This window comes from Notamacropus eugenii, chromosome 4 (genome assembly GCF_028372415.1).
Source record: "Notamacropus eugenii isolate mMacEug1 chromosome 4, mMacEug1.pri_v2, whole genome shotgun sequence".
Lineage (NCBI taxonomy): Eukaryota > Metazoa > Chordata > Mammalia > Diprotodontia > Macropodidae > Notamacropus > Notamacropus eugenii.
Window position 1 is genome coordinate 11,466,096 of NC_092875.1, and position 26,419 is coordinate 11,492,514.

At 46.1% G+C, this 26,419-nt stretch overlaps 1 protein-coding gene across 4 annotated transcripts in view; it reads left to right on the forward strand.

The window, feature by feature from the left end:
- The window catches only part of GNB1L (G protein subunit beta 1 like), a 186,264-nt gene that overhangs the window by 100,124 nt on the left and 59,721 nt on the right, over positions 1 to 26,419 (forward strand). For all 4 annotated transcript variants that reach the window (XM_072599792.1, XM_072599790.1, XM_072599793.1 and 1 more), the window contains 2 exons: positions 10,443 to 10,608; positions 25,734 to 25,832. In XM_072599792.1, the coding sequence (XP_072455893.1) occupies positions 10,443 to 10,608; positions 25,734 to 25,832 (265 nt within the window). The remainder of the gene's footprint in view (positions 1 to 10,442; positions 10,609 to 25,733; positions 25,833 to 26,419) is intronic.

Here is a 26,419-nt window from a genome sequence, read left to right on the forward strand (position 1 = left end):
GACCAGAGCTGATTAGGAATTTTGTGATTCAAATACTAGACCTAAAACCTAGAAAGATAAATTTATTTGAGCAATTGAAAGGGGAGGGAATAAACATTTATTAAATGCCTACTATGTGCTAGACACTGTGCTAAACCCTTTACAACCCTGCGAGGTAGGTACTATTACTATCCCCATTTTGAGTTGAGGAAACCAAGTTTAAGATAAAATTTAAATGACTTGCCAAGGGTCGCTCTTCCTGACTGCAGGTCCAGACTCTGCCTCTGGAAGGGACTACACGCTAATGCAGGGCCAACATTCTTAGGGAGAAGAAGAAACAAATCTCTTTTCAGAACCTCAGTGCTCTTAATGCAAGGGTATTGAGGGGACTAAATGGGAAAAACAGGTCTGTGGGGTGGATTGGTTCTTCTTTTTAGAGTTTCAGGCTGGAAAGGGAAGAGTCAGAAGAAATCCATTAGTGTAGAAAAGAGAAAGAAGGGGATGGAACTTGCCATTTCTCATAGATGGAGTACATGAGCAGAAGAATATGCAAGGCTGGAGGAAGGGTCAGGTTGCATGGGCAATATATTCACCTCACTCTTAATTAAGATGGACAAAGGAGGACTGAACTCTGTTTGTGTGGAAATACAAAAGAGAAAAAAAAACAGGGATAGGAGAAAAGTGGGGGCTTAGAGGGAGGATAGTACCAAGTAAAACAGCTTCCCACTAATGAAATGAGGAGTAAAAAGGGAAAAAAAGAACTAGAATTTAAAGAGATGCCTTAGATTAGGCAATCAGGGAACAGCTGAACAAATTGTGATATGTGAATGGCATGGAATATTATTTAACTGTAAGACATATGACCAAGGAGAGCAATTTGGAACTATGCCCAAAGGGCTACAGAAATGTGCATACCCTTTGACCCAGCAATATCGCTTCTAGGACTCTATCCCAAAGAGATGATAAAAATGGGAAAGGGTCCCACATGTACAAAATTATTTATAGCAGCTCTTTTTGTGGTGGCCAAAAACTAGAAATCAAAGGGATGTTCATCAATTGGGGAATGGCTAAACAAGTTGTGGTATATGAATGTAATGGAATACTATTGTGCTATGAGAAATTATGAATAGGAAGACTTCAGAGAGGCCTGAAAAGACTTATATGAACTGATGCTGAGGAGCAGAACCAGGAGAACTTTGTACACAGCAACAACCATAGTGTGGGAGGAATTTTTCTGGTAGACTTAGTCCCTCATAGCAATGCAGGGACCTAAAAAATTCCCAATGGACTCTTGAGGCAAAACACCTTCCACATTCAGAGAAAGAGTTATGGAATTGGATTGCAAAATGAAGCAGACCATTTTCTCTTGTGTTATGTTTTGTTTTGTTTTACGATTTCTCCCATTCATTTTAATTCTTCTGTGCAACATGACTAAGGTGAAAATGTATTTAATAGGAATGTATGTGTAGAACCTATACAAGATTGCATGCTGTCTCAGAGAAGGAGGGGAAATAAGAGGGAGGGAGGGGAAAAAAATCTAAGATATATGGAAATGATTGTAGAAAACTGAAAACAAATAAAATAATTAAAAAAAAAAAAAAGAAGTGACCAAGGAAGCCGGTATGTTAGCCAGTCCCTGCTGCTGGGAGGCTGAGGCTGGTGGATCTCTCCTGAATTTGGGAGCTCTGAGCTGCACTGGCTAAAGCTAGTCAGGTGTCTATACTGTCTGCTGTCAATCTGATGAGCCCCCGGGAGTGGAGGGTGACCAGGGTGCTTAAGGAGGGGCAGAGCAGCGCAGGATCAGAAAAATGGAGCAGGTTCATGCTTTCATGGCAGTCAGTATTGAAATTGGGCCCATAAGTAGCCACAGCATTGCTGAACTGGGTGAGAAAGGGAAAATCAAACTCTTCCCTTTTCCAAAAAGACAAAATAGGTGATTTTAAAGAATCCTGGGTAGTTTGTATTGATGATGCAGAGAGCAGAATGAGAAGAACAGTTTATACAAGAACAGCAGTGATGTCAAGAGAAACAACTTCAAAAAACTTCTGAACTGTGACCAGTGGTATGGCCAGCCATGTCTCCAAAGGCCCTGTGATGGAGCACACTACCCAGCTCCTGATATAGAGGTGATGATAGATTCATGGTGCAGAAAGAGACAAGCCCAGAGAGGAATTAATTTATGGTGGTTCTGGCTGCCTCTCCTACGTTGGGAACTCTGGAAGAAGTTGACCAATCAGAGGAAGGGGCCACAGGGTTGAGCATGAGAAGACCAGGGTCGAAGAAAGCTGGAAGAGTCAGGAGTGGAGCCTGGGGTGGCACGCAGGCCTCTCTAAAACACGGAGGCTACCTCATCTTGGTGGTTTTCTTGTTCTGGCTTTCCCATGTGTAATAGGAGAAAGGACTCCATTGCCCAGGGCACCCAAGCTCAGAGTATCAGTTCTGTTTGAGGGAGAACAATGGGGCCAGTTCCAGTGGGGCCTGGGGCCCACGGCCCTGCTGATGCCTGGGTGTGTCTGTTGGAGTAGAGAGAATGCCCAAGACATCATGGATTAAGCACAGGGACCTTCCGGAGGGCCTTTTGGGACGAGGGTCCAGCCCCTGCCTTTTCTCATCAGAGTCCTGAATTGGGGAAAAAGCCTCCTTCCTAAACTGCTCTGAGGGAGGAAAGGAAGCTCCTCATTGGAGGATGTGGCTAAGATTTTTTTTGTTGCTTTTCTCTTCATTTCCGTCCTAATTAAATGCTTTACTCTTTCACCATTGATACCTGCTGTATTGGTGAGCATGGTGACCAAGTGAATCGCAAATACCTGAGTTAGCTTCCGCAGGGATCTTTCATACCCTTTTCATAACTCATAGACAACGACCTTGTGAAGCTCAAATGTCATGGGCCCTTGGTCAGTTGGTTGATCTCGTCTAATGCCGCTATGTCATGGAGGAAATTATCCTGGAGACACCTCAAGCTCTGCATTTTGGGCATGGAGAGCCGTATGTCCTCTTGGCATGTCCAGAGCCGGCCTCCTTCTCTTCCTCCCAGGCCTCTAAGCTCCGAATCAGCTGAGATGTGGATTCCTTTGGCACAAATCCACTCTGTTGGCACATCTTATGCTTTTTTTTCCACCACAGTCATAGCCTCCCTCCTCTGCCCCCTTCTCTCCATGCTTGCAGCCACCACCACCTTGGTCAGTCTGGGCCTCGTCGTCCCCCATCCCAGTCATTTCTGTCTTCTCCTTCTTGGCCTCCCCTCCACAAGCCTCTCTCCATCTCAGGCCACTCTACATTCAGCTGTCTGACTGATCTCCCTAAAGCACAGGCCTGACCATATTATCCCTCCCCTACTCACTAAACTCCAGTGATTCATTCCTTCCAAGGTCTGATATAGTCCTCTGGCCTTGAAAGGTCTTCACAGTGTGGTCCTTTTCTACTTCCCCAGTTGCTTTACACCTTACTGCTGTCCACATATACTGCCATCCAGCTACACTGATCTCCTTGGTATTTTTCACACAGGACACTCCATCTTCAGATACCCTGCCTTTGCCCTGGCTGTGCCTTGCATCTGGAATGCTTTCCCTCCTGTCCTCACATACTAGTGCCTTCCTTCCATCTCATATGCTCCCTGCTATTTACATTTCATCCCCCCTCCTGGGGAATGTGAGCCTTTCTTTGTGTACTTGACCCTTAGCACCGGCCCAGGCACACAGTAGGTACTTCATCAACGCTTGGGTATTGAACTCAAAAGAGGTCACTAAAGGACAGGAGTTGAACTCTGACTTCCGGACTCCACTCTCAGATCTGTCTTACTTGTGAAGGGTCAGCCTGGTGTTATTTCTAGATGAGGAACGGAGGCCAAAAGCTAGCTGGGAGTCTGTGTGAGGAACCAGGCTGAGGCTGTTCCCACAATGCCTCGGTGGCATCACACTGGAGACTGAGGGTGGAGGGGAGCTCAGTCCTCGGACCAGGGAGGAAGGGGAAGGGACAGGGCATCGGATTAGTGCCAGACCAGGCTCCCATCTGTGCATGCTTCATGTGGCGCTCAGAGCACGAGCTCCAGCGAGAGGACATTCCCATAGAGGGCTTCATAAGCCTTCAAGCATGACAGTAACATTAGCTAATAATAATTTACAAAAGACTTTTCACAACAAGCTTGCAAGGTGCGTTGTTCTCCCCATTACACAGATAAGGAGACTGAGACTTCAAGAGGAAAAGGGGCTCAGTAACAGCGGCCCATCTCATGAGGATGTGGGAGGACCAGGATTCTAAGCCTGGTCTTGTGGCCTTCAGTGTAGACTCTTTCCTACCCCCAGTGTCATACACATTGCCTTAAAATGTGCCCTATGGGAGACCCCACAATAAGAATGATTAGAGGCCAGGCAAGTGCTGCAGGACATCAGATGGAGGACAGGAAGGGGTTGGCCCTCAGCATCTCCTTGGGCTGTACTGGAGAGAGCAGACTGGTTCCTCAGAGGAGCGAGGATGGGGCACCTTGTTCTCTGGGCCTGCTTATCACAGGAAGACCTCCCTTCTGGCCTAGCTGTTGGGGTTTGTGTGCCTGGTCTTCTCAGGGTCTGCATAAGCTCCCATAAAATGCCAGACAGGAATAGGATCAGGCATTGACCTTGCCAGGATCATTACCGCCCCTTTCCCCTCAGGATTTACTGCATTGCCAAGAGACTCCTCCGCCTCTGGCAGGTGGCTGCCTTTTCTCTCCATGGCACATGGGGGACCCCCTTTCTTTTTATTCCCCCTAACTGCTGACACCTCCAGCTCAGCCCCCCTAGTGCTCTCTTCATAGCAAACCTGCAAGGTACAGGCCTTGTTAGTATCATTCTCATTTGACAGGTGAGTAAGCAAAGTCACCTGTCACTGTCACACCTGGCTTAGAACCAAACTGGAAACTGTAGGAGGCAGAATTCAAATCCAGGGCTCTCCTGACTCTGAGGCCAGGGCTCTTTCCACTATGTTTCAGGGCCTGCCTTCCTTTACAAGGGATTCTGTGCTGAGTTCACAGGCAGGTGGGCATCTACTGGCGCTCTCAGGATGAAAGGGGGGTCCCCATGCAATTGGTGAAGCCTGGACAAGATGCTGCCTCCGGTCTGTCCAGGGATGCTGGGGATTAGAGAAAGGAGGTGATTCTGGCCATTCCAAATGGTCTGTGCTTGTTGTCCCCAGGGCACCAGTGGGCTTGACCATACCCACTGAATGTCTTGCTGTGTGCCCACAACTGCCTCTGATGTTACCATCCGGAAAATCGGTGCTTCTGTTGGCAGATTGGACACATTCAAGATATCTAACTCTCATTTCTTCTCAGTCTCGTGACTGTGTCTTTATTCACATCAAACCCCCTCACTCTGGGCATCCCCAAGGCTCGGTCCTACCCTCACTTCTTTTTTCACTGATGGAATATGTGCTACTTTTACGTTCCTCGGTATATAGACACATACCTGTATATGTCTAGGCACATTTTTATGTGTTTACTGTCCCTGACCAGCTTTTAAGCTTTGTTCATGAAAGGAGGAAGAACTGGTAGACAAAAGACCCTACAACAGTATTTGACAGAGAGTATATGTGGTGAGGAGGGTCAGCCACAGGCCAAGGATAGAAGGATAATGGGGAGCCATCCATGGAGGCAGAGAAGGAACGGATCCAAAAGGGAAGAGGAGAACCAGGATTATCGGTTTGGGAGCCCAAAGGCTAGAAGAGGGAGGCCTGAGAAAGCTGTAGTGGCCTGGATTGCTCTGGGGCCCCAGACTAGGAATCAGGAAACCCAAGTTGAAGTCTTGGCTATAGGACCTTGAGCCAGTATCCTCTTCTCTCTGGGCCTCTTGTGTCCCCATCCACAAAATGGCTCTCTAGGCCTGGAATAGAGCTCAGCTCTGGCCTCAAGGACGTCTTTGACACAGGACAAACCCAAGGATGGAGCGATGGCCCATTGAGGCACAATTAGACTCAGATGGTATGTGGTGATAGTAGCATTTGGAGCTGGTGGGAGGGCTGTGCCCAGAGTCATTGTTAGTGGTCCAACCTCAGAGTGCCCAGAAGTCTCCAGGGAGGACCCAGCAGGCTCCCTCTTCCATTAGCGAGCTGACTGGTGTCCTCTGAAGGGTGCACCTTGTCCTTGACCAGCCCAGCCCTGTCTGTGCCCTTGCTGCCACCCCCTCTATTCTTTGGCAGTTTCTTGACACCACTGTTACCTTCAACTTTCCCTGCTCCTGGGCACCTCCTTCTCTGCTGCTTATACATTCATGCACCTTCCCCACCTGGAGAACTTTTCCTGGATCGTGCCCCACTACCATTACTCAGTATTGCCTCTCTCCTTCTCAGCTGAACTCCTGGGAAAAGCCATTCATCTCCATGCCTCAGCTTCATCTCTTCCCCCTTTCCTGACCCCTCTGCTTTCCTCCCACATCACTCAGCTGCTCTATCCAGGGTCTCCGAATCCTTCTGGACCTCTCCAATGCCATTGACACTGCTGATCACTGCCACACTATGGGTTTTCATGGCCCACTTCTCTCTTGGTCCTCCTCTGTGACTCAGTCTTGGTCCACATCAAACCCCTTCACTGGGTGTCCCCAGGGCTCAGTCCCAGACCCTCTTCATTTTTCTCTCTGTAGTCCTCTCGTTGGATGATCTCATTAGCTGTCTTGAGTTTGGGTTATCCCTACACACAATTCCTAGATTTATCTGTCCAGCCCTAATCTCTCCCTAGGGCCCCCACTCCCTATTACCCTGTTTACTTTACATTTCTAGCTGTACATTGTCTAGGCAGCTCAAACTCACCATCTGCAAAGCAGAATGTTTGATCCTTCCCCCCAAACCTGCCCTCTTCTGACCTTCCACATTACTGTTGGGAGGACCACCATCCTTCCAGTCATCCAGGAAAGCTCCAGGTCATGCTCAGTTCTGTACTCTCATGCCCCATGTACAATCTCCTGCTGAGGCCTGTTGATTGTACCTTCTCAGCATGGCTTCTGGGTCCCCCCTTCTCTCCTCTGCCCCTGGCCATACCATGTATCCGGGGTGTCCCTGTGCCCATTGCCAAGGAGGGCAAACCCAGTTGAATTACTCTTGGAGCATGTTGCCCACCCCAAATGTGCACCTGCAGGCAGGCCCTTGGGCTTTAGTGAAGAGAAAGTGCCAAGTGTGGCAGCTTAGGTTCTCTGCAAGATTAAACCTTTGGGAGCAAATATTTGGAAAGAGGTCACCCCTGGTGGGTGTGGTAGTTCTGCTAGCTCTGCAGGGTGGAATGTGCACACAGCATGTGCCAAGGGCCATTGGCCACAAGTACCCATTGTCGCACCTTGAGAGGGGAGATTGGGGCTGCTCAGTCAGCCTCGACACTTTGAAGGTGACTCAGCCCTCTTGGTATCTGTCAAGTGGGACCAAGCAGCCTTTGGAATGTTCAGGTGCAATCAGATTGTCCTAAGAAATGTCTCTGGGTATTGGGTTGCCTTCTGAGTGGATCACATCCCATTTGTTAGTAGGCCAAGTTGCTGCAGGCATGCCATGCAAGTTATTCAGGAGGTTGTTAAAATACAGCCTTCATTTTGCAGATGGGAAAGGCAGCGTCGTGGATAGAGTGCCAGGTCTGGAGTCAGGAAGACCTGGGTTCATATCTGATGTCAGACACTCACTTGTTGTGTAACCCTGGGCAAATCACTTAACCTTATTTATCTCAGTTTCCTCATTTGTAAAATGAGCTGGAGAAGGAAATGGCAAACCACTCCAGTGTCTTTGCCAAGAAAACCCCAAATGGGGTCACAGAGTGTCAGATACGATTTCACAAATGATGGAATTGGGATCAAAATTCAGCCTGGGGTCCACTTTCCACTTTTAGGTCATATCTCAGATAAAGATGACAGTGCTTGGCGAACTCAACAGAGAATCTGTTACTCCTTACCCTGGCTAACAAGGGTCAACATGCAGAATGGATTTTATGGTGGAGAATGGAGCCCAGCCACTCAGCAGAGAAGGCTGGTCAGCAACTGAAGTGGAGGCTGGGGACAAGAGCCAAAGCCACGGGATTTAGGACCAGGAAGCATGTGCTGGGAAGAGGAACTGTGGCAGATGAAGGGGGAGGGTTGTTCTAAGAGCCCGAGGCTCAAAGAGGAGGATCTTTCATTTCTGGGACACTTGATGGTAACAGACGTCATCTTACAGCATCTTCCCAGCAACCTCAGGGGAGCTCTGGGCCTTAGCATCTTCATCTTTAAAATCAGGGGGCTGCTCCTCCCAATGGAGAAGTGATGGATTGGAAATACAGGATAAAGTGAATGTTTTTGGATGAGGCTGATGGGGGGATTTGTTTTGCTTGGCTGTGCATCTCTGTTACAGGAGTTTTTTCTTTTTCCATTGGGCAGGGAGGTGTAAGGGAGAGAAACAAATGCCTGTTAACTGAAAAAAATGTAATGAAAAAAATTTAATCTAGAGAGTTGGCCCAGATGATCAGTGCAATCCCTTCATGTCCTGACAGCCTATGAGTCTGTTATTTCTGTTTTCAGGATGAGGAAAATGAGGTATGCAGAGGGAAAGTGGTTTACCAAGGTCATCCATAGATGAAAGGAATCATAGAGCTGGGAAGCAAGCCTACATGTTCTTTTGACAAGTCTGGTGCTTTTTTCTGTCATCAGTAACCCCATTTTATGGATGAGGAAACTGAGGCCTGAAGTATTAAAGTCAGTTCATGAGTTTAAGGGCCATCTCTTTGTAGACAGAGGTCTTGCACCACCACCCGGAAAGATATAGAGCTGGGCTTTCTCCTGAGCTCCAGGCACATGGCACCAATTGGCCATTCACTATGTCAAACTGGAGGTCCCCCAGACATTTCAAATTCAGTATATCCAAAATGAAACTCATACTTTCCCCTCTATACCCGCCCCTCTTTCAGACTTCCCTACTTTCCCTACTTTCCATCCAGTAACTTGGCATCATAGGGTCACCCTCAATTCCTCATTTTCATCCCATAGATTCGGTCACTTATCAAATCACATCTGTCACCATGGCCACCAACCAAATTCAGAACCTTAATCCTTTGCCTGATTGATGTCACTCCCCTAAGCCTTCTCACCCTCCAGTCCATTCCATCTTCATAACAACCCTTAGAGGGAGGTAGTGATGGGCAGGAAGCTCCGGCCTTAGTTTCTTTGTCTTTAAAATTGAAGAGTTGCTTCTCATGACAGAGAAGTGATGTTTTTTAAGACCCATCCTTTGGTGACAGTGCAAAGGGATTTCCTTCACTAGGGTCCTTTATAGAATTCCATGTATGACCCTGTGCTGAGGAAAGGGAGCAGAATCAGGACAGTTTATGGAATGACAATCTTGTTAAGACAAACAACTTTGAAAGATTTGGGAACTGATTAACCTAATAACCAGCCACAGTTCCAGAGGGAAAAAATACGCCTCGTTTTGCCTTTTGAGTCCATAACTTCTCTGTCTTGAGGCAGATAACATGTTTCATTATGAGTCCTTTGGAATTGTAGTTGGTCATCATGTTGATCTGAGAAGCTTAGTCATTCACAGCTAATCATTGTTACAATGTTGCTGTCACTGTGTACAGTGTCCTCCTGGTTCTGCTTACTTCACTTTGCATCAGTTCACATGAGTCTTTCTGGGCTTTTCTGAAACCATCTCCCTCATCACTTCTTACAGCACAGTAGTATTTTGTCACAATCATGTACCACCACTTCTTCAGCCATTCTCCAGTGGACAGACATCCCCTCCATATCTACTTCTTTGCCAGCAGCTACGTGGTGCAACACATAAAGCACCAGTGCAGGAGTCAGGAGGACCTGAGTTCAGATCTCACCTCAGAAACTTGACACTCACTAGCTGTGTGACCTTAGGCAAGTCACTTAACCCTAATTACCTCATCCTGGGTCATCTCCAGTTGTCCTGATCACAGTATCTGGTCACTGGATTCAGATGGCTATGGAGGAGAAGTGAGGCTATGACCTGCACAGCCCTTCATCACTCAGAACAGTCAAGTGCAAGTCATGTCATCGTTTCTTTGATGGCATGGTCTTCTTCAGCAGTGAAGTACGAATACACACATACACTTCTTTGCCACCACAGAAAGAGCTGCTGTAGATATTTTTGTACATCTAAGTCCTTTTCCCTGTGCCATTGTTAAACAAATTTCAAAGCTTTTTCTTCACCTGAATTTGAACCCATTTGCTCACTATGTGCTCTTGGGGTGATTAAATTCTCCCCTCTGAACCTCAGTTTCTTCATCTGTAAATGGGAATAATAATCCATGTACTTCATATGTCACCAAGTTCTTGTGACACACTTTGTCAATGCCCATTGATGAGTGTCAACATCAGATTTGTAACAGAATGTGGCCCTTTCAGATTTTAGAGGTTCCTGAACCAAATTCTTTGCAGAAGTATACTCTGCTGAAGTGTACTAGTGCTACACTATACTGTACTGTTCTGTATATACTATACTGTAAATATTTTTAAATTTTACAGCCAAGGACGAGACCTAAAGCTGTGTCTGTGGGACCTCGCAGAGGGCAGAAGTGCCCCAGTGGATTCTCTGTCCCTGGACAGTGTAGGCTTCTGTAAAGGATCCGTCCTCCCTGAAGGGACCCAGGGATGCTGGCTCCTGGCAGTGCCTGGGAAGGGCATGGATGAGGTAAGAACACCAGCAATATGGCCTTGACATGAGGGAAGCTGGATTTTTTTCAGTTCTTTACAGCCATTCTGAAGGTCAGGCCCCATCAGAACTTTGCTGCAGAGAAGATCCTGCTTTCAGGAGGAGCTATGTGCAAGCAGGAGCGTTCTCAGCTTAGTGTTCATTGGCTCCCATTTTCCACCAGTAGTGAGTTTGTGGTCCATTGATACCCCCAGATCTTTTTTTTTTTTTTACATGAACACTGCCTAGTACCCAACAAAGGTGAACACCATTAGGAGCTAAGGAGTGAGCATGGGGTAAGAAAGTAGAAGCCCAAGTAGAGGCTACTCTGTTTGTTAAGACGGTTTTTAAAACTGCCGATGGAGCAAAATCTTGGAGGAGGGTGGGGACAGGACCGTAATCAGAGTCATTAAACCTAGTTATGTCTCTTGTATCTTTTGAAGAATCTTGTCTAATTCTGACACATACATGGAAGACCCATTGTTGAAGGGGGAGCATTTAAGGTGGCAGTTTGCATTTCTGTAATGAACAAATGGGATGTGCCACAGGGTCTTCATTTTGCAGCCACCTGTGTGATGGCAGAGAGGGATCTGCTGTGAAATATATCTTGTGAAACCCTGCCCGGCCCTACTGCTGCCCCATCAAGGCTGCCCTCGATGGGTGTGTGCGAATTGTGCTTATAAAAATTGCACATGATTGCGAAGGTTGACCCTACACAGGCTCGCCAATGCCTTCTTTTTGATAGTAATTAAATCTGTGATTTTTCCCACACCTTTGGTTCTTCTCCTTCAGGTTCCATGAGGATCACTCCACAGTGTTCCCTCAGTTGTGTCTTTTCCAAATGGATGGTCTAGTCCAGCTTCTGTTCCCATCATGGTTTTCCTGTTTCCACCATTTCCACCTACTTGTGAAAATGCCTGGGTCTGATTGTGGAATCCCAATGGCCACTCTTCCCTTTCTTCCTTTGCTTCATCATCTTCCTGCCAGTTTTATCCCTCCGTGCCTTCGAGTTAGTCTTACTTGCTCAAGTCTCTTGCCGAGGTTACTTTGCCCACTTCTCTCTGTTTGATGAGGATGGGTCATTTATAATCTTCCATCATCTTTTGCTCAAGGGATTGACACACAAGTTTATATTACACCTCCGTGTTGCTCTTGGCTGCAGTATCTCTGATTGGCAAGGAGGCCCGGTGTTTCTTAATGAAGTTGCTTTTCAGGCCTTCTCAGTGTCCTCGTTATGGTAGCTCATTTACATCAGTGAAGTGACTTCGTCATTGCGGGAGGGGCATTATTTGGTGCTCTCTGCTTCTAGTTCTTCCGATTATTTTCCAAATGTTATGTCAAGGCTCTTGGCCTTCATGTGCTCTACAGTCCTTGGCCTTTCTCCTTACTTTTAGAAATAATCATTTTACCCATTCTTCTTTCCATTGCTAACACTTTCCAGTAATCCCTTGTTGCAAAGTAGAGTTACGCAAAACAAACCAGCCTCTCCACCTTGTCTGACCACTTCTACTTCATTCACCACATAGATCCCCCAGGGGAGGAGGAGAAGGAGGAGCATTTTACCATCCTGAGCAACATTTTCCAGCATGTTGGGTTTTTTGCCATCCTTGCTTATGTCCACCTTTGCATTAAAGTCAACGAGCATAAGACCGCTCATGTGTGTGTATTTATCTTAAATTCTTTTTAGAATTTCCCCTCCTCAGCACCAAATGGCAGCACATTAGCTACAAGAATTTTCATGGTGGCCTTTTTACAGGTGCTTCCCAGGAGCACTACCTGATACAAGAGAGTCCAATGACCTATGAAATGATAACTCTTTTCCCCTTTGCAGGCACTGTCCAACTGATTCTGCCAATGCCTTTATTTACCTCTCTGGTGAAAGCCTGTGAGCCAGGTCCCATACAGCTGTAGCTTCCTTTGATTTATAACAAGCTTTTCAAGCCCCTTCAGGAGTGTGTCCCACCATTAGCACATTTGGAGTATCAGTGGCTAAGCAGATGGTCTGAAAACTGGGGCCCAGAGTCCCCTGAGCCCCTTCTCCCACTCTGCCACCACCTTGGGGCCCTTGCGTGCCATCAGGCTTGGTGATTTGGGGGTTCCCAGTGACCTTAGGGAGAACAGGGTTGCTAGAGTAGGTGATTCAGAAGCCAGATCTCTGGGAGCTAAAGAGCAGGTATGGGATGAGAAAGTAGAAGCAGAAATAAAAGCTACTCTGTTCAGCGAGTGGTCAAGATTTCTGATGGAGCAAGTTCCTGGAGGAGAGTAGGAAGGGAGCTGGGAGCACAGGTGGAGGGAGGAGCCCAAGAAAGGAGGGAAATGGGTGAGGATGCAGAGAAGCTTTACACTGATAAGAAGCGACTCCTTTCTTTGCTTAGAAAGGCTCTCCTTCCCAGAGCCCATCACTTATACCACCCTTTGCAGAATTTAAAATTGACGTGGCTTTTCCAGCTCCTGAGATGGACAGCAGCTCTGCAGGAAGGGAGACCATCAGATCGCATAAATTCCGCTAAGATTTTGTATTACATAGAACCTCCAAAGAGGCAGGTTCTACAAAAGCTCATACATTGGTGGCTTATGAGGAAAATGAAGACTTCAGATGTGTTTACACTTGGCTACTTCCCAAGAAGAGTCATTTTATCTTGAAGTACGTTCGGTTCATAAATAATGAGACAGTAACAGGTATTTATTTGTTCATGATTCCATTTAAATCACCAATTACGAACTGCATGCATTCTTCTTGCCAATTTGCCAAAAACATCTTAAAAGCCTTGTTAATGTGAAAAAGAAAAAAAAGGGTGTGCTTTCCGGGCCTGCTCCAGCCACCCATGAACACACGGAACCCCAGGCAAAAGCAAAAGCTTTTCCCTATTAAGCAAAACCAATATAAACATGCAGAGTGGAGGCTTGGGCTGCAGTTTGTCAGACTTTGTAAAAAGTATTTGGTTCTGAGGCTTGGTGGCCATAGCTCCGTCCTTCCTCTTAGAGCATCCCATCCCTCCTCTTGGAAGTATCAGTTTGACTTTGGAAGGGAGGATGGCTCTGACCAGGTACAACTTGGCAAGGTGGGCTCGCCAGTTCTCTGCTCATGATATTGATAACCTACATTTCTGAGCACCGGAAGGTTTCCAAAGTGTTTGCCTCACAGCCCTGGAAGATCACTATTACATGGATTCTTGGACTTGTCCAGAGTCTTACAACCTGGGCCCCCATGGGCCCCCTTCCTCCCAGATCTGTTCCAGAGAATGAGAGGGTACAGAGCCTTAGGGGATTCTTGGCAAATGCAGCTTTTATTTTTCTGTTTTATTTTTTAGAAAAAATTTATTTTCTATTTTATTTTTTCTATTTTGTTTTGTATTTCCTTGTTTAAAAAAATAAGATTTTTTAAATGCCTTTTGCTTTTAGTTCACCATCATTTCTCAATGTATCTCTGCATATACCCCCCAAACGATTTTAAAAGGAGAGAGAAAAGTAGTTCAGTGAAACAAATAATATTGATAGTAACAGCCGGCATTTATAAAGTGATTTAAGGTTTCCAGAGCGCCTTGTATATGTTGTCCCAAATGCCGACCCAGCAGCGGTCTCTGTGTCTATGCTGTGTCACACCCATACGGCCCCACGTACGCCTCTACAAGGAGCCAGCCAGGAGCAGGCTAACCAATGAGAGTGGGCCTTTTGGTGGTGGTCATTCAGTCTGCACTCCCAGAGTTGGGGCAAATGCTTTTCCTGGCTTTTCATCCTTTCCTCTCCATCAGTTCATGTCAGGACTTTCTCTTAATTTTTCATTCTTCTATGGATTCTTCCCACTTGTTATTTCTCCCAGCACTGATATCCTCCTAGGTCTTCCTGCCTCAGATCTGCTCTTGGTGTTTCTTAAAGGCCAGTCTTTAATGACCACGTCACCCCCTTCCTTAGTAGATTTCAGTAGCTTCCTATTACCCTGACATGGAAGGCCCTCTCTAGTCTGACTCCATTACGTCTTCCCAGCCTTGTTTCAGATTGTTTCCCTTCACAGCACTAAGATTGAGTCAAAATGGACAAACTTCCTTTAGAGCATTCATTCCTGTCCTTCCCAGAGGTGCACAGGCCTTCTCTCCAGCTCAGGAATGATTTGCTTCTCCTTCTTCTTGAAGAGCACCTGGCCTGGATCTCTTTATCGCTTCCAGACTTTGCTTTACTGTGCATGTGTTCTGTCCCCATCCCCCTCCACTCTCTCCCCTCCATTAAGCACGAGTCCATCAGAGTTGGAGCTGGAAGGGACTTTGGAGACCAAGGCCAACCCCCATATTTTAGAGAGGAGGAAACTAGGCTCTACAAGAATTAAATGGCATGTACAGGCTCACACAGTTTGTAAGCACCTGAACCCAGGTCTCTCTGACCTAGTCCAATATTCTGAATTTAGAAATTAGTCAGACACTGGTCATCTGCCATATCCTGGGCTATTGCCCACCTCCATCCCCTCCGCACCAAAAACCATCAAGCCTCCTTGTGATATGCCATCTGTTTCTGCAGGAGGACTAGTCATCTGCCAGGAAAGCTGTCAGGTTCTCCTTCATACCCAGTCAGTCACTAGGGCCTGGTGCCTGTCCCTTGACAAGACCACTTCTGCCTCCTTTTTGCTATCGCCACTGCCGCCATTTTTGCTCAGATGCTCATCCCCTCTTATCTGGACCATTGCCCATGCCTCCTGGCAGGTCCATCTTCCCTGGGTTCATATTTTCATCAATGCCACTTGAGTAGAGTCACTTCTAAATTCAAAAGTTTCTCATCAGCTCGAGAACAAAGTCCAGTCACCCTTGCCTGGCATCTAGGCCCCACCCCAGGTCCAGTCTGACTCCATTCTGTCTTTCTGGCCCTGGCTCCCACAAATCCTCTTTAGGAACCTTGAATTTGGGTCCATGGCAGCCTGCCCATCGGACCTTTGCTTGTGCCATATCTTTCACCTACAAGGAATTCCTTCTTCTCCATCTCTAACAAAATGATCCCCCTGCCATCTTCTGAAACTGAGCTCAGAGCCTCCCTCTACCAAGAAGTGTTTGTTTCTGTCCCATTCCAAGAGGGATTAGCAAAGACTCAGAGGTGATAAAGGATATTCAGGGAACAGTGTGGCTGAAAAGGGGAGTCAGTGGAGAGAAGGCTGGAAAGATAGGGTAGAACAAGATGGCAGAGAGCCTTGAATGGCTAAGGCAACTCAAATTACAGTCTCCTCTCAATGGGGCTCCAGAGAGCACTTCTTTCCCCACTCCAGTCCTCTGGCTCTCTCCTGATGTCATAGCCTTCCTGGACACCAACAGTCAACAACCATTTATCAAGCACCTGCTAAGTGCTGGGGACACAGAAAAAAAGGCTAAAGATGGTCCCTCTCAAGGAGATCCCAGACTGGCAGGAGAGACAGCCTGCAAGCAAGTGTACAGACACAGTTAACACAGGAGAATTGGAGAGTCAGCAGGAGAGATCAGGCACAGCTCTGTGTAGCAGGCAGGGATTGGCCAAGACTTCCAGGAGGTAGAGTGAGGGAGAAGGGAGAGCATTCTAGGCCAGAGAGACAGCCCAGGAAGGGGCCTGGAGGCAGGCTCAGGTCTCTAGATGACAGGAGCAGCGTGTAAGAGGAGGAGAGCCAGGAAACTCTCGAGGGCCGAGTTGGGAAGGACTCTGAGGGTCCAACAGAGGATTCTATGTTTAATCCTGGAGGGTCTGGGGAGTCCCTGGGGCTCACATCAGTGCACTAGGAAGTGTGAGAGGAGGATGGACTGGACAAGGGAGAGACTGAACACCAACCAGGCAGGAGGTGATGAGGGTCTGAATCAGGGTGGAAGCAGCATCAGAGGAGAGAAGGGGCACATGCGGGAGGTGTCAGGAAGACAGAATCACCAGGATTTGGCACCTGAATGAATACATGAGCAGTGAGAGAGTCAAGAATGACCCCTTAGGTTGTAACTGAGGAACCTGGTGACTGAGAAAGTGGTGGCACCTTCACAGGAACAGGGAAATTGGGGGAAAGACTATGAGTTCGGGTTTGGACATACTGAGTTTAGGACATCTAGGAGACATCCAGTGAGCAGGTGGAGATGCCAGGCTGGAGTCAGGAAAGGGGTTCGGGCTGTCCTTTCACTCTTCCTCCCAGACCCACTGATTCAGGTGGGCAGTTAGAATATCCCCACCACCACTTCCACATGCTCTCAACCTCTATCACTCCTCCTCTGGGGCTCTGTCAATACACATCTCCCACCCAATCAGAATTCTTGTAGCTGTTATCCCTAGACCTCCAGGATGTGCCCTTCATTCCTCAGCAAGGTCAGTGTCTGGCTCCCAGTCTTTCCTTCCTCCCTAGTGTCTGCCTGCAAACTGCAGGACTTCAACATGCATTTTGGATACTACCTCAAACACTCCAATTTCCCAATTCCTCAGCTTACTCATTTCCCATGACTCCCCTCCACCCCCATCCGCTGCACACAGAGATGGTCATGCTCTTGGCCTTGTCATCACCCACCAACGCACCACTTCCGTGTTCATGAACTTTGAATTCCCTTCCTCATCACAATCTGTTGTTATTCTGCCTTTCCCTACACTTTGCATCCACAAACCCTTTTCATCCTCTCCACCTCCGGCCCCTTCTCCATCTGATCCTTTGGTGAACCAGGCCAACCCTACATTGTCATCTTTTCTCAAGTCCCTTGCCTGTTTATCCTCTTGCTAATCATGTCTTGCCAAGCCCCAGTGTCTGTGCCTGCTTACATGCTGCTGAACAAAGCTGGAGAAAACCCCAAAGGTATTCTCCAGAAGTTTTTGCCATCATCCCCACTCTCCTACCTTCACTCTTGTCTCCTGGCTGCCTCCCTGCTACCCACAAACATGCCTGAGGCTCCCCCATCTTAGAAAACCTTCACTTGATCATCCATCCCAACTAGCTGCCATCCAGTGTCTCTTCTCCTTCTGTGACTAACCTTCTTGAAAAGGCCGTTTATATTTAATGCTGCTCCTTCCTCTCCTCCATCCCCGTCCTGACTCCCCACAGCCTGACTTGCAGCCTCACCATTTGACTAAAACTGCTCTCACCAAAGTTACCAATGATCTCTTTTTTAAAAAATATTTTATTTCCCCCAATTACATGTAAAAACAATTTTGAACATTCATTTTTTAAGTTCAAAATTAGGTTCCTAACCCTTCTTTCCCCCTCCCTGAGGCAGTAAGCAGTTTGATATAGTTTATATATGTTGCAATCATGCAAAACATGTTTCCATATTACTCATGTTGTGAAAGAAAACAGCCTCCATAAAAAAAACCCCAAAAAAATAAAATGAAAAATACTCTGCTTTGGTCTGCGCTCAGACTCCACCAGTTCTTTCCCTGCAGATGGAGAGCAGTTTTTTCATTATGAATCCTTTGGAATTGGCTTGGATCATTATATTGCTGAGAATAGCTAAGTCATTCACGGTTGATCATAGTACACTACTGCCATTACTGTATACAATGTTCTCCCAGTTCTGCTCACTTCACTTTGCATCAGTTCATGTAAGTCTTTCCAGTCTCTTTAGAAATTATCCTGCTGCTTCTTTCTTATAGCACAGTAGTATTCCATCACAATCCTATACCACAGTTTGTTCAACCATTCCTCAACGGGTGGGCATCCCCTCAATTTCCAATACTTTGATACAACAAAAAGAATTGCTGTAAATAGTTTTGTACATACAGGTCCTTTTTCTTTTCTTTTATCTCTTTGGGATACAGACCCAAAGGTCTGTAGTGGTAGTGGTATTGCTGGGTCAAAGGGTATACACAGTTTTATAACCTGTGGAGCATAGTTCCAAATTGGTCTCCACAGTGGTTGGATCACTTCAAAACTCCACCAACAGAGTATTATTATCCCAATTTTTCCACATGTCCTCCAACATTTATCATTTTCTTTTTCTATCATATTAGCCAATCTGATAGGTGTGAGGTGAACAGTACCTCAGAGTTGTTTTAATTTGCGTTTCTCTAATCAGTAGTGATTTAGAACATTTTTCATATGACTATAAATAGTTTTAATTTCTTTACCTGAAAACTGCGTATTCATATCTTTTGACCATTTATGAGTTGGAGAGTGACTTATATTCTTATAAATTTGACTCAGTTCTTTATATATTTAAGAAATGAGGTCTTTATCAGAGACACTTGATGTAAAATTTTTTTCCAAGCTTTCTGCTTTCCTTCTAGTTTTGGTTGCATTGGTTTTGTTTGTGCAAAGCCTTTTTAATTCAATAGAATCAAAATTATCCACTTTATATCTTGTAATGCTCTTTCTCTTGTTTGATCATAAATTCTTCCCTTCTTCATAGATCTGAGAGATAAACTATTCCTTGCTCACCTAATTTGTTTATGGTATCTCCCTTTATGTCTCAACCATGTAGCCGTTTTGACCTCATCCTGATATGCAGTGGAAGGTGTTGGTCTGTTTTCCTGGCAATTTTTGTCAAACAGAGAGTTCTTGTCCCAAATGTCTTTGGGTTTATCAGGCACTAGATGACTATGGTCGTTTGCTACCGTTTATTGTGTACCTGATCTGTTCCACTGATTCCCCGCTCTGTTTCTCAGCCAGCATCAGATTGTTCTTATGATTGTAGCTTCGTAACACAGTTTGAAACTGGCACAACGAGGCCACCTTCCTTCATGTTTTTTTTTTATCCATTTCCTTGATATTCTGGACTTTTTATTCTTCCAGGTGAATTTTGTTATCATTTTTTTCTAGCTCAATGAAATCATTTTTGGTGATTTGGTGTGGCACTGAATAAACAAATTAACTTAGATAGAATTGTTATGTTTATTATGTGACGCAGCCTCCCTATGAGCAACTGACCCTTTCCCAGTTGTTTAGCTCTGACTTTATTTGTTCGAAAAGTGTTTTGTAATTGTGTTCATATAGTTCCTCGGTTTGTTTTGGCAGGTAGAGTCCCAAGTATTTTATATTGTCTGCAGTTTTTTTTAATGGAATTTCTATTTCTTGATGCTGGGCTTTGTTGGTAGTGTATTGAAATTCCAATGACTTATGTGGGTTTATTTTACATCCTGCAACTTCGCTAAAGTTGCTAATTATTTCAGCTAGTCTTTTAGTTGATCCTCCAGGATTCTCTAAGTCTACCATCATATCTTCTGCAAAGAGTGATCACTTTGTATCCTCATTGCCTAGTCTAATAGTCCAATTTCTTTTTCTTTTCTTATCAGTAATCTCTTAACTGTCTAATCCAATGACTTCTCCATCCTCATTCTCCCTGACTTCTCTGCAGCTTCTGACCCCAGTGATGACTCTCTCCTCCTGGATCCTCTTTTTTGTTTGGATTTTCAGGACTCCACTCTCTCCTGGCTCTCCTCCTTCTTCTCTGATCACTCCTTCTCTGTCTCCTTTGCTGGATCCTCCTCTAGGCCACGCCCTCTCACTGTAAGTGTCCCTCAGTCCTGTACTATTTCAGCTACCATCTCTGTGCTGATAATTCTCAGATCTACTTATCCAGTCCCACTCTCTCTCCTGACCTCCAGACTGACATCACCAGCTGCCCATTAGTGATCTCAAACTGGGTGTCACCTTGTCCAAAACTGAACTCATTGTCTTTTCCCCTCTTTGGAACTTCTAGGTCACTGTCGAGGGTCCTACCAACTTTTCAGTCTCCAGGCTTATAGCCTCAGTGTCGTCCTCACCTCCTTAACTCTCTCTCCATATCTAATCCGTTGCCAAGGCCTATCTCTCCTCTGACACTGCCCTTACCCTGGGGCAGACCCTCATCACCCCACATCTAGACTATTGCTGTAGCTGCTGTGGGAGGAGGGCCTTTCTGCCTCAAGTTTCTCCCCACTCCAATCCATTCTGAAGTGAAAGTTCAGTCATCCAGTCACGTCAAACCTACCCCACCCCTCCCCTAATAAGCACCTCCAGGATCCAGTATAAAATCATTTGTCATGTTGAAAACCATTCACATCTTTGCTTCTTCTTAGCTTTCTGCCCTTACAACTAACCCCCATGTACTCTTCAATCTAGTGACACTGGCCTCCTGGCTGTTCCTCTTATGAAGTGTTCTGTCTCCCAACTCTGGGCATTTTCACTGACTGTTCCCCACACCTGGAATTTTCTGCCTTTTCATGTTCAGCCTGATCTCCCAGGCTTCCTTCATATCCCACTTAAAATTTCATCTTCTACAAGAAGACTGTGCTGACCCCCCTCAATTCTGGTTGTTTGGTTTGTGTATGCCTTATTAGTAAGTAGCAGATCTTATCCTAAAACTCTGACCTATTTAAATATACCATAATGTTCTGCCTATCAGTCACCCCAAGTATAAATCAGCTACAAAGTACTCTGGAGGGAGAAAGCCTTGACACATCTGTCACGGCAGAGAGAGGGATGGGCATCATGCAGAAGGCTGTGGGGATTCCAAGAGGTAGAGATACTGAAGGTCAGCATTCCAGGCATGACTGATAGTGAGTTGCAAGGCAGAGAGACAGAATATAGTATTTTTGGTGTGAAGAAGAGTCAAGTAGCCTTGGTTTCCACTGGACTGTGGAATATGTGAAGGGGGTGATGTATTGTGTGTCTAGGAGGACAATAGAGAGCCAAGCTATAAAAAACTTTAAATGCCAGAGAGCAGTCTACACTTGATCTGAGAGATCATAAGGAAGCCCTGGACTTCACTGAGTAGGAGATAACTTGGGTAGACCTATACTTTGGAAAGATCATTTTGACAGCTATGCAGAGGATGGATGGGAATGGGTGGAAACTTGAGGCTAGAAAGCCAGAGGGGATGACACCTTGAACCTCGGCAGTGGTTGTATGAGTATAGCATAGGGAACATGTCAAAAATGTGTTGTGGAAAGAAAAACCAGTTTGGTGACTGATTGATGTGTGGCAGGTGGTGGTGGAGAGTTGGGGATGGCAGAGGTTTGAGTCCATATTTACAGAGAAGATTGCGGACAGAAATTTGGATGTTCAGAAGAGGAGGGGATTTGGGGGGAATCATCTTGAGTTGTTTTGAACATGTGTCTACACAACATCTAGTTCAAAGTGTCCAATGGGCCATCACTGATTTGTGACTGGTACTCAAGAGAGAGTGCCTAGGCAAGGTGCCTAGATCTTTGTCATAGAGATGATGATGGAACCCAAGGGAACTGATGGGACTAGTAAGAGAAGACAGAGAGCATGTGCAGGGAGAGGGGAACAGAGACTGGGGCATCAGGATGCTGTTCTCATTATGGGGTAAGGTGGGACTACAGAGCGAGCCGAGGAAAAGGGAGTGGCCTCAGAGAGAAGGGGAGGAGGAGAAACCAAAGAGAAAAGCAGGCAGTGGTGCTGTGAGCACTGGGGAAAGGCCGTTGTATCTGACAGTGCAAAGACAGGATTGATTGTTGATCAGTTTGGAGAGGACAGTTTGGAAGCCGATCACAAAGGCTTCACAAAGGAAGTGAGAAGGCAGTCAAAGCAACGGTTCAGATAATTTGGCTGTGAAAGGGAAAGAGTTATAGGGTAGCTCAAAGGGTCCAGTGGGGGTTGTTAAGAGGTTGGGGGAGCCTTGGGCATGTTTGTAGGCAACATGGAAGGAAGCGAGAGCACGGAGAGGCTGAAGATTAGAGAGATGCAGTCAAGGGTGTATGGGCAGGGCTTCTTAACCCCAAGGTCTGTGAACTCTTTCTTTTTTTATAACTATAGTTCAGTATGATCAGTTTCCTTTATAATTCCTTGCACTTCTTTTTATGTATTTAAGAACATTCCAAGCTGGAGTCCCTAGGCTGCTACAGCGGTCTGGATTGGGTGACAGATTGGGTAGTGTGAACCTCAGAAGGGGAGAGGGCTGTGTTGCCGAGTGATAGCCACAGAATTTGGAATGCTATGCTGTCCTGGAGAAGAGAGCCCAGGCTTGTTTAGCGTGGCCCCAGAGGGCAGAACCAGGAGCAGTGGTAAGGAGCTGCCAAGAGTCCCATTCAGGTTCCTGACAAGAGGAGCCATCCAGAGTGGAAGAAACTGCCTCAGGTGAAAGAGCGGAGGCCTCCCCTTGAGGGGTCTCCAGGCAAAGGCTGAACCACCACCAGTTAGGTGTGTTCAAGGAAGGACCTTCGTGTATGGGCTGGAATCATTGTGGCAGGTCATTGTGGTCCTCTCTGACTCTCACATTCTGTGATCCTGTAGATAATCCAGCTCGGCCTCCAGAGCCAGCGTGTTAAAGGATGTTAGAGGTGCAGTCCTGGGGCTACATATGTACAAAAGACACCCTGAAAAATAGCCTTGCTTTGCAGACTAAACTCAAGTTTGATGCCAGTCAGATTTGAGTAGGAAAGGGAGAGCCACTGACTTAAAACAATAGGGCAATGAGTTGGTGCTAATAGTCCTTTAATTCTTCAGGATAGCTGAGGTTTCCTCAGTGTGCAGAGGCCCTCCATTGCTATGGGTAAGAGCCCTCCACGTCTTAGCAGACTTCTTTATGAGTTGTTGTAGCCAGCCCAGCGATAACCGTCTTCATACAAGACCAGCCCTCATGACAGACACACACACCATTTCCAAGCCAATAGTTGAAGCCCTTCCAGTTTCCTAGGACCTGCCAGAGCCTGTATTTTCTGGCATATGCTTTAAGAATCATGGGTCACACCAAAATAATGGATTCATGACTTAAATATAAAAGGTGACGTCATAAGCCAATTAGAGGAGCAAGGAGGAAATTATCTTTCAGATCTATGGATAGGGAAACAGTTCATGACCAGACAGGGATAGAGAAGATCACACAAGATAAAATAGGCAATTCTGGTCATCTAAATTTTTAAAGTTTTGTGCAGATAAAGCCAGTGCATCTAAAATTAGATGGGGAACAGGAAACTGGGAAAAAATCTTTGCAGAAAGTTTCTCTAATAAGGATCTAATTTCTAAGACACACTAAAAAAGAACTGATTCAAATTTATAAAAATAAGAGCAATTTCCCAACAGATAAGTGGTCAAAAATAACCAGACAGTCTTCTAAGGAAGAAATCCAAGCTCTCTATAGCCATGTAGAAGCTGTAGTAGCAGCGGTAGCAACTAGCGTTTACATAGTACCTACTATGCACCAAGCACTGTGCTGAGTACTTTACAGTTACAGCATTTGATCTTTACAACAACCCATTTTACAGATGAGGAAACAGAAAAACAGAGGATCAATGAGTGTTCACATAGCCAGGAAGTAAGCGTCTAAGGTCGGATTTGAAATCAGGTTTTCCTGATTCTAGGTCCAGTACTCTAACTACTTTGCCACCTAGTTTCCCCTGGGGGAAAAATGTCTCAAATCACTAATAATTAGAGAAAAATTATTACAATTTTAAGTTTCTACTTCATACCCATTAGATTGGCAAAGTTGACAAAAAAGGAAAGTGACAACTGTTTGAGGGTCTGTGGGAAAACAGGTACACTTATGCATTGTTGGTGGAGCTGTGAACTGGTCCAGCTATTCTAAGAAAGCAATTTAGAATCATGCCCAGTAGGTCCTTAACACTGTGCATCCTCAGAGATATCACTCCTAGAGACAGGAAGAGGAAAAGGACCCATATGGACAAGATTTGTAGCCCCTCTTTTTATGGTGACAAAGAACTAGGAACATTCCCTCAAATGGGAAAGGGCAAACAAATGGTGGTAGATAAATGTGATGAAGGACTTGCAGCGAAGGAGATAATAGAAGGAATGGTTTCAGAGAAGCCTCAGAAGACTAGTATGAACTGATGCAAAGCGAGATGGAGACCACACCCATGTTTTGTGGGTGCCACATTTTAAGGAGGACCTGGAGAGTCCTGGGGTTATAGACTCAGGGCTGGCAGGGACTGAGAGACCAGCTAGTCTGGCCCTCCACTTTACAGAGGAGGAGACGGACACAGAGAGGAGCCGCAGGTTCTCTGATTCTGCCTCCATGGTTCTTTTGGATATTAATCAAGAGACCGCCTCAAGCCGTGAGCATTTGTGGGATGTTTTCATACTCGCATAGTACTTTACTAATATTAACTCATTTTTTCCCTTCACAACCACTCTGAAAGGTAAGTGTTCTTATCATCATCCCCATTTTACAGATGAGGAAACTGAGTCCAGCAGAGGTGAAGGGTCACAGAGCCAGTAAGTGTCTGAGGCCAGATTGATCTCAGGTCTTCATGCAGGGAAGGGTAACCAGAATGGTGAAAGATCCTGGATCTGAGGATTTTGAGGATTTGGTGGCGAAGCTGAAAAAGAAAATTTAGAGGTCTGATAGCGGCCCTCTAGTATTTGACCAGCTGTTGTCGAGAGAGGAGAGGAAGGCGGCTTGGGCTGCTTGACCCAGGGGGAAGAAGCAGAAGCACTGGGCAGATGGTGGCCAGTCTAGGCTAGACATGAAGAAAACGCAGAGGAGCAGCCTCGGGGTTCCCTTCCTCCAAGACTCTGGCCAAGACTGCCCAGCCACTGTGGGGAATGTGTGGAGGGTCGGGCGCTGGCCCAATCCCAGGTCCCTTCCAAGTCCAAGATCCAGGGGTTCAGGCTAGCTGGCTAGTTAAATGGCTACATACAATAAGAATTAAATACTGTGTGTATGTATACACATACATGCACAAACACATACATACTTAAATGTTTTTTTTTTAAACAACAACTTATTTTCATAAAAAAAATGCATAACTGAAGGGAGGAAAATTCACTCCATTAATCTTACCTATGAGAAGCCTCATTATTTGAACCAGAAGGTCCTAATCCAGGCATTTGGTACCAACTCAGCCTAGCCGTAGGCAGAATGACGAGTATTCTGGCCTTGCAGATGGCATTGAACCAACCTCCCCTTTGTACCAGCACCTCTGGTAAGGAACAAGCTGGATGGATTAGGACTTTGCCACATCCCTTTTTCCTACTGATTACTGGGTGAAGAGGCCATCCACTGGTGTTGTAGCACTCCAGAGACAGTCAGCTGGAAGCTGGGAAGGGAGAGACAGCGGCCTGGCCCATCTACTGATGAAGAGCTGAGCTCCGAGAACCTAGTTAGGGCTAATTAAAAGACTCACTTCCAGGGTTTTTTTCCAGTGAATAAAAAGGAGCCTGCACCGACATTTGCTAATCACCTTAAAAAGTCTCTTGTTTGTACAGCAAAGACTGTGACTTGGAGCTGGCCCAAATCAGCTTGTTTTCTCACTGTCAGGTTCAGGTTTTGGACATGCCATCCAAGACGTCAGTCTGTACCTTGAAGCCAGAGGCTGGTGCCAAAGCGGGCATGCCCATGTGCCTGGAGCTGTGGAAGGTAAGAAATACAACCGCATTCACTAGTTGTGAAACCCTTGCCTCTGAGTCAGTCCTGGGCAGAGGCTGCGCGGGAGCTGTGCTCCATTCGGGCCTTGATTCATTAGCAAGCCCACTGAGGCATCATCCCTTTCAGAGAACATGTGCCCAACACCTCAGTCAGTGTTCAGATCCCCGGGGTCACTCCCTTCACTTTATTGGAAGACATGTGATGTATTGCAAACAACCCCCAGGCTGGGTGGGTACTAGTCTTTGCTTTGGCCGTCAACAAAGGATACCAAGCCAAGCCGTCAGTCAGTGCATCCTGGCTGCAGATAGCACCTCTTCAGGGGGTTAGCCACACTCTAGCCATTGGGGCTCCCACCTCCTACAGCTAGCTCCGTTAGGCCAAGTCAGGATGGACTTTGGGCTGGGAGGAAAGGTCACCTGCACATGGATGCCAGCCTCCTTTCAGTTGAAAAGTGCTGAATAATTGCTGAGAACAAGCCTGCCTCTTTTTTTGGGGGGCAGAGGGTGCAAGATTAATTTTTGTTCCTTTTCTCTGGTCCAGGAGCAGAGGGCTGATGCATCTGTCTTCCCTCCAGAATC